Raw genomic sequence first — 7349 nt, forward strand, 5'->3', positions numbered from 1 at the left:
CACAAAATTTTGAAAAGGAGAAGCGATGATGGCGGCCATCTCTTGCTTATGTCTTCTTCCTCTCTATTTTGACCTTTGAGGCTTTGACCATCTGTTTTGTTCTTCCAAGTTCCAACACATAATCATAAGTGTTTTATTTATTTTTTTATGCAAAGTACTTATTTAACTACCATAATAGTATATAATACAATGCATCTATGGATGTGTAAGGAATTGATTATGACCGCCAAACAAAGATTATGCGTCAACTGGTTTCAAAATCATTTTTCAGCTTCACCAAATCATTATATTTTTTTTTCCTATTTGGTTTAACCAATCAGGTGAGAAGAAGACTGATAGAACACTCAATTAGGAAAGTAGATGAAATAGAAGATAGATAAGGGTAAAAAACAGAGGAAGACTTAAGAATACTATTTATAAAGTGGTCAAACGAGATCTACATGTAAACGGTCTCTCTGTAAACATGATACATAACAGAACTTAATGACATTGTTTAATTCATGTAACCGATTCCACCTAGTGGGACAAAGCTTTGTTGTTGTTGTTTGTTTCCTATTTGGTTTAACCAGTGATCATGTATATTATTCATTTATTCATTCAAAACGCTTTTGGGAAAATTTGTGAGAACTTATATATTTCATTGTATAGTTAAAGTTTGGTACGAATATCGTGGTCTCCGAATATCATTATTAGAGTATCGCCCTTTTTTTTGGACTAGAAAAGTCAATTTTCTACCTATGACACAGAAATCATACCCCTCTTGGATCTGTTTACGCTTTCAATTTTAAAGAGTTTTGGGCCTCCAAAACCCTTTTAAAAGCCAATTCAAGGTTTTTTTTGTCGTGGCCAATTCAAGGTTTAAAAGAGGATAAGTTTCCTGTCCAAAAAAAAAAGAAGATAAGTTTCATGACAAAAAAAAAAGAGAGGATAAGTTTCCCTTAAATGGAGCTCAGATTCGCGACGGATTAGTCTTCAACCTGTCGGGTTGGGGGATACCGTTTGGGTAAAACCAAAAAAAAAAAAAAAAGACCCCAAAAATCCCATACCAGAAAAAATTAAAAGTTAAAAGTCATGGTTTTCTTTTTGAGATGTCATGAAACTATCCATTCCAAAAACTTAAGTTGATAATAAAAAACAATATAAACTGTTATATTTCTAACACTCCTCTTTAAACAAAAACCTCTTTTATGTTTGTATAGATTTTTTTTTTTATCTGTTTTGTGCTATTTTTTTACTTTTGGAATTTACCAAGAATTGAACTCTAAACCTTTTGGACATAAAATTCTAATATCATATCATGAAATCACTCATACTAAAAGTTTAAATTGATAGAAAGAAGTAATATAAATAGTTATATCTCTAACATGAGATATGTTGAAGTTAAGTTTTTTTTTGGTGAGTTTATACCATTATTGTTGCTACCTAGAAAAGATTTTGAAATACTCGGAAGTTAAATTTATATGATTATTGTTGCTACTTAGAAAAGATTTTAATTTTAATAGGACAAAATAAAATATTTAAGACAAAAATACAAAATTTTAAATTTTAGAAGCCAAATTATATCTGAGCTCAATCATTAAATGCTAAAACAGTACTTTATCTTTATATTAATATATTAACCATACATGGAAATCTATCTCTTTAATGAACAATTATTAATTTAGTAAACAAAGTTCGTTTATTTGTATAAAATGGAGTAGAAAAAAGAGTTTATATAAATCCTATTTTAGTACCACAAGTCCACAACTCAAACAAATAACTAGATAGATGTTTCTAAATTCTCATGGTTCTATAAATAGATAAACCTTTCGAAGGAAGGAATGTGCATAAAAAGTTATCATATAAAATAAAAAATAAAGAATGTGGCACAAGATTAGGATGCATACTTACTGCAAATCCTCAAAATCCTGAATCAAAGCTTCTGCCTCTTTCTAACTTATGTGGACATTGGACAAGCATATGGCACAAAATCTACAATGAAATTCATAATCACTATTTCACTTCATTCACTGAACAATTTTGATGGGGCTAACCAACTCTATACTTGAAAAGATAGTTTACAACACCAAACATGCCAAAGTCTTCTTAGTTACACAACGGCATATCTGACTTCTGAAAGAGTTGTTCACAAACCATATTCACCATTTGTTGGTCAAATAAAATTTTTCAAGTTGAAACCCTTGGTTGTTTGGATCCATGCTCCGGTATGAGGTTATCGGATGCGGCTCTTTTGGGTGTCAACTGCGATGGTGATGGTAAGGCTATTAGATCAATCTGCAGTGATGTGTGAATGTAGGTATTGCATAACTTAAATGTGCCAAAATGTAAGAAGTGTTTAACTTTCAAGACTAACCTTCTCCTCTGCACGCCGGTAGATTTCTCTTAGAAGGATATTTTTGTGTTCGGTATTTATCACTGTTAGGATAAATTTCAACTGATTAGCAAACCCTCAAGGGAAAAAGAAGAAAACTGTCATTGAGCCTGACAGCAAATGTTGAATGGAATCTATGTTAAGATTACCAAAGTCTTTAGTTTAGCTAAACTAAGGGAGCTCAGGTATACTTGAATTCTAAAACTCAACTCATGAACTTGATTTGAGAACTAAACTTTTGTTGTAAATGTTTACGAGTTAACTCTAGAGTTTGAATTTTGATAACCTTGACCTATGTCAAAACAAACTGATGGGAAGCTCTTGGTGACTATTAGTTGGTCATAAATATGGATATGAGAGGAGTAAAGGAAGAGATTTAGGATTCTTAGCAACCTCAACCAACAATTTCATAGCAATGAAAAGTCATATGACTTCCTCTTAAAGCATGATTGAGAAATACTATAGACAGATCATCAACCAAATAGATACAGCAAAACATTAGTACATGAGTTAGTAGATTCACTACCTTGATCGGCTGGTGGTACGTCCCTGTTGTGAATAGAATGGTAAGTGGCCGGTGCCATTTTCTGAAGAAAAAACAATATATCCTCTTCAGAAAGCAAACTGATAATATGCTTGGGTGATTGATAATATGATTGATTGCTTATACACAAAAACAGTGCAGCTGCTTTAAAAGTTCTAATGCAACTTGGTTTAGTCCTGGCTTAGCGAGAAAAGGATGTAAATAAAACAAGGACCAATTCAAAATCTTTATATTAAAAACCATATTTGTTGTATTCAGGCATTCATATTCAATAAATGGGGATCTTCCTCCAAGGCGATGCTGCCTATAACAGCAATGCTGAACAGTCCACCTCGGGACAACAACAAAATGAATTGTGGATATCCAAGTTAGTCAAGACTCATTATAATAATCCAAATTTCAAAAGGTAAGTCCCACTAGTGAAACAAACTTGAGACCAAAAACATGGCAATGTAATTTATCTTACAATTCTCTACCAAGTTCCAACATCAACATTTCAGAACTATTCTCTTCAAATGTGCAATTCGGTTAACCCAGAAGAAAGTCTTTTATGAAGATAAATAGTTAACAGTTAAAATTTAAATTAGATGAAGAACAAGGAAATTGGCTGGTCAACAAAAAAAGGGAAGTTCTCTTTTCATAACAAAATCTGAAGATCAAACTCAAACACAGCAAGTTTTCATAGTTGATGGAATGAATTCAACCAGTGATCTCAAATACTTAAATTCACTTTGAAATAAATAAAAGGACTTACAGAAGATCTAGAAGGATCTGAAGTTCGAAGCTGGCTAAAGTTGTGAGGATCATAAGATGGCCAATTACCAAGGACAGAATCCATGAGGCAGAGGCTGCAACAAACTTCTGATAGATGAAAGAGAAGACGACAACAAAAAATCCTCCCTAGAAGGAACCAGTTGCAAGTAGAGGCTTGAATTTCATGGATAATTGAGTTTTCATGGCTTGAACAACACCAAATTCTCCTAACTCAACAATCCTACATTGTCAGCTGCAAAAAGATTATATTTTCAGCTGCTGAGAGGTTGCAATTTATTAAAATAATAAACGGATAAGTGGAATTTTCATTGCAGAGCCTGAAACTGAATCGATGAATTTGAACAGAAACATATGCAGCAATCTCCTAAAGTTGGAGAGATATTGAAATCCCAGATAATATAAAGTTTATCAAACACAAGAGTTCACCTAAACTCATAAATCCTGGGTAAATCAGACTCATAAACTCGTTCTAGGGACCTAAACTCATAAAAGAGTATACCAAGAGTTTGATAACCTTGCCAAATTATAAGTAAATCACACTTGAATCTTCTCAATGCATGAAAATTGACAAAAATCCACACTTCAATCTTTCTCAAAAAGGAACTTTAGGTTCCAATAAGCAACATGAACTAATAAACAAATAATCAACAAAAATCCAATCATTTCCAAAACAATCAGAAGCAAAAGCCACAAAAGAATGCAAAAAACTCAATACATGATTTCCAATTCCAGTATAAAGGGATTCCAAAGTCCAAATACATCATTCAGCTACAGTGCCAAACTTCGATTATCTACGATTCCCAAACTTCAGTTACATTGCCAAACTTGTCAGTGTTTAATAATAAAAATAATAATAAAAAGAATAACCTTTAAGAAAATTGGAAGAGTGTGAAATTGGAACCGCGATCTGAGATATGAGGTGAGATCTCTCTGGAATGTGCTGAAATTGGTTGTGAGCGGAAAAAGGTGGTTGCTGAGAATAGAAAGTTGAGGGAACCACCATTTATATAGTTGTCTCGTTTGAGTCCAATGGAGAGAACAGAGAAGAGAAGAAAGCTTCATGTCACGGAAATTACAACATTGTCCATTTCAGGGGATACGTGTCAAAAAGGTACCATTAAGTTTTTCATTTATTATTCTGTTTCTATTTCTATGTGCTGATGCTACTGGAGTCTGGATAGCTTGTATTTGTATTTTATTTATGAGTAAATACTCAATCCGACTCATGACAATTACCTCCAAAGAATAATAAGTTTCTTAAGAAAAAAAAACACTCAATTCGGTCTCTGATTTTTTTTTTATTGATTAGTCCACGTGCTAAAAAAATAACATTAACTTTTTTTTGATACATAAGTCTCGTTGACCTTTTGAAATAATTGTCAAAAATTGGATTAAATTTTTTTTGTCAAGAATCTCATTATCTTTTAAAGTAATTGTCAGGAACTATTTGAATTTTTTTCTTTATTTTATTTATCTTTTTTAAATTTTAAACCTTACTTCAATCCACATTTCTATTTTTAATACGGAAGAATTCTATATTATAAGCGAATATTATAATTTTTAGTCAATAATAATTTATTCTTATATTTATTAAAAATAATTTAATAGTTATACTAGTTAAATAATAATAAAAATATTAAAATTGATTATCTGAACAATTTTTCTTTAATATATACAAGTTAAATTTCAGATATTACTAAAAATATTTTTGAATTATTTATTTTTTAATAAAATAATTTTAAAATATTTAAAACACGTACAAAATAACTAAATATGAAAAAATATATTTATTAATGGATTTATTAATCAAAAATTATTTTTATATGAAATATACATTAGTGTATTTGCTCAATATTGAAGAAGGAAGTATTTTATGCTGTTGTGAGTATTAAGTTCAACATGCTAAAAGGCGTGGTACCAAGTCTGTCAGATGCGTGGCAGTTTTCCAGCAACACGAAAGAGGCGTGGTGACGTAGCGGGCAGGCACGGATGGCAACACGCAGCGGGCGTGTTGCCTCAACACGGGGATGTTGCAGGTGGTATGCATGCAGAGGACAGTCTCCTCCTGATAACCAGTGACTCATTAAAACTCTATAAATTGAATTGGTGGAATGCATTATGTGAAGTGTGTGTGTTATATGATGCAAAGTGTGTGTTATACTGAGAAAGAAGAAAATAGGCTGAAGAAGAGGGGTAAAATAAAAAGCTAATCTTGTGTTGTGATGTGAAGAGTGTGTGTGTGTTATACTGAGAGTTATGATTTAGGTGTGTTTAAAGAAAAAAAATTATATAAAAAAAATTATTAGTTTGTGGTTATTAAAAATGGTACGTAATTATACGACCACCAAAAACTATAACCAGATTCTGGTACAAAATATTGCTCACTCTCCTCAACATATCGTTCTCCATGCTTTGACAGAGACCGTTCTAAAGTTCTATCAAGGTCATGGTGCATGGAACCACAAATGAAAACGGATTCTGACATATAAACCTCACTTTTTCATGAGTATTCCGTATAATCTCACCGTTGCGATACACTACCAAGTTTGCGGTACCCTCAAATACACTAACAACACAATCAAAGAACACTCTTCCTCGCAACGAAAATGGTACCGAACTTTGCCTTATATAGAGGGGAGCACTCAACACGCTCCTCCCTTCCCTCCCCCCCTCCCCACACGTGTTGATTCATCAGCCAATGACAGTTTGTCCGGTGTAACTCCCTCCCCCCCCCCCTCTCGTGCTGACTCAGCATGCTCCCATGTGCTGCAGTCCCATGCAACCAGACTTCGCCACGTGAAAATGGTACCAAACGTTGCTTTTATATAGAGGGGAGCACTCAGCACGCTCCCTCCCCCCTCTCCCCACGTGTTGATTCATCAGCCAATGACAGTTTGTCCGGTGTAACTCCCTCCCCCCCTCCCGTGCTGACTTTGCATGCCCCACATGTGCTGCAGTCCCATGCAACCAGACTTCGCCATGTGAAAATGGTACCAAACTTTGCTTTATATAGAGGGGAGCACTCAGCACGCCCCCTCCCCCACGTGTTGATTTATCAGCCAATGACAGTTTGCCACGTGTAACTCTCCCCCTCCCTCGTGCTGACTCAGCACGCCCCCCATGTGCGGCAGTCCCATGCAACCAGAGTTCGCCACCTGGCAATCACGCTCCCCCCCTCCCAACTTGCTGCATTCAACACACTTCCTGCATATTGTGGCTTTCATCTGACACCTCCACCAATTTGTAAATACACTCACTGCACCCATTTCTAACTAAAACACCAATAATAAACCCATAACCAATTTTTTTAGCCTATATTGATATAATCACTTACAATACAAATCTTAATATAAAAAATAACTACATAATTTTTTTTATTTATCTTACATAAAATAAAATATCTTTATATTTAAAAAACACAAGTATTGTTTTAAATAAGATTTATCTAATCTATCCACCGGAGTCATAATATTAGAGGTGGTAATAAATAGAGTAGAGTAAAATTTAGATTTAATCCTAACTCTAAGTGCGAATTGAGAACATTCTAACCCTAATCCACCAGTTCTCAACCTGCAGGTATCCAACCTATCCGCAGATTACCAAAAAGATGCAATATTATTATAAAATTTGATGAGCATGCAAATTAAAAATTTAACACAA

At 33.7% G+C, this 7349-nt stretch overlaps 1 protein-coding gene across 2 annotated transcripts; it reads right to left on the reverse strand.

Annotated features, from left to right (window-relative positions):
- Positions 1 to 1770: 1770 nt before the first annotated feature.
- Positions 1771 to 4789, reverse strand: LOC107645500 (DET1 complexing ubiquitin ligase). 2 transcript variants are annotated; one of them, XM_016349542.3, is made up of 5 exons: positions 4557 to 4789; positions 3670 to 3921; positions 2898 to 2958; positions 2354 to 2415; positions 1771 to 2241 (listed from the first exon to the last, which is right to left on the reverse strand). In XM_016349542.3, exons 2-5 carry the CDS (start codon positions 3751 to 3753, stop codon positions 2167 to 2169), a joined length of 282 nt encoding a protein of 93 aa, XP_016205028.1. In that variant the 5' UTR covers positions 3754 to 3921; positions 4557 to 4789; the 3' UTR covers positions 1771 to 2166. The 2 variants fall into 2 exon arrangements, with proteins under 2 accessions (XP_016205028.1, XP_016205024.1); XM_016349538.3 differs by having other exon boundaries at positions 1771 to 2274.
- Positions 4790 to 7349: the final 2560 nt, after the last annotated feature.

Source organism: Arachis ipaensis, chromosome B6, assembly GCF_059453495.1.
Source record: "Arachis ipaensis isolate K30076 ecotype BB chromosome B6, ASM5945349v1, whole genome shotgun sequence".
NCBI lineage: Eukaryota > Viridiplantae > Streptophyta > Magnoliopsida > Fabales > Fabaceae > Arachis > Arachis ipaensis.

What these genes read in the sequence shown, in the direction of transcription:
- LOC107645500 (XM_016349538.3), bottom strand. Translation starts at nt 3,753, where the DNA reads ATGGATTCTGTCCTTGGTAATTGGCCATCTTATGATCCTCACAACTTT. An exon ending in CAGATCCTTCTAGATCTTCT is followed by an intron (nt 2,959 to 3,669) that starts GTAAGTCCTTTT and finishes TTTTTTCTTCAG; the next exon opens with AAAATGGCACCGGCCACTTA. An exon ending in ACCGGCGTGCAGAGGAGAAG is followed by an intron (nt 2,275 to 2,353) that starts GTTAGTCTTGAA and finishes ACATCACTGCAG; the next exon opens with ATTGATCTAATAGCCTTACC.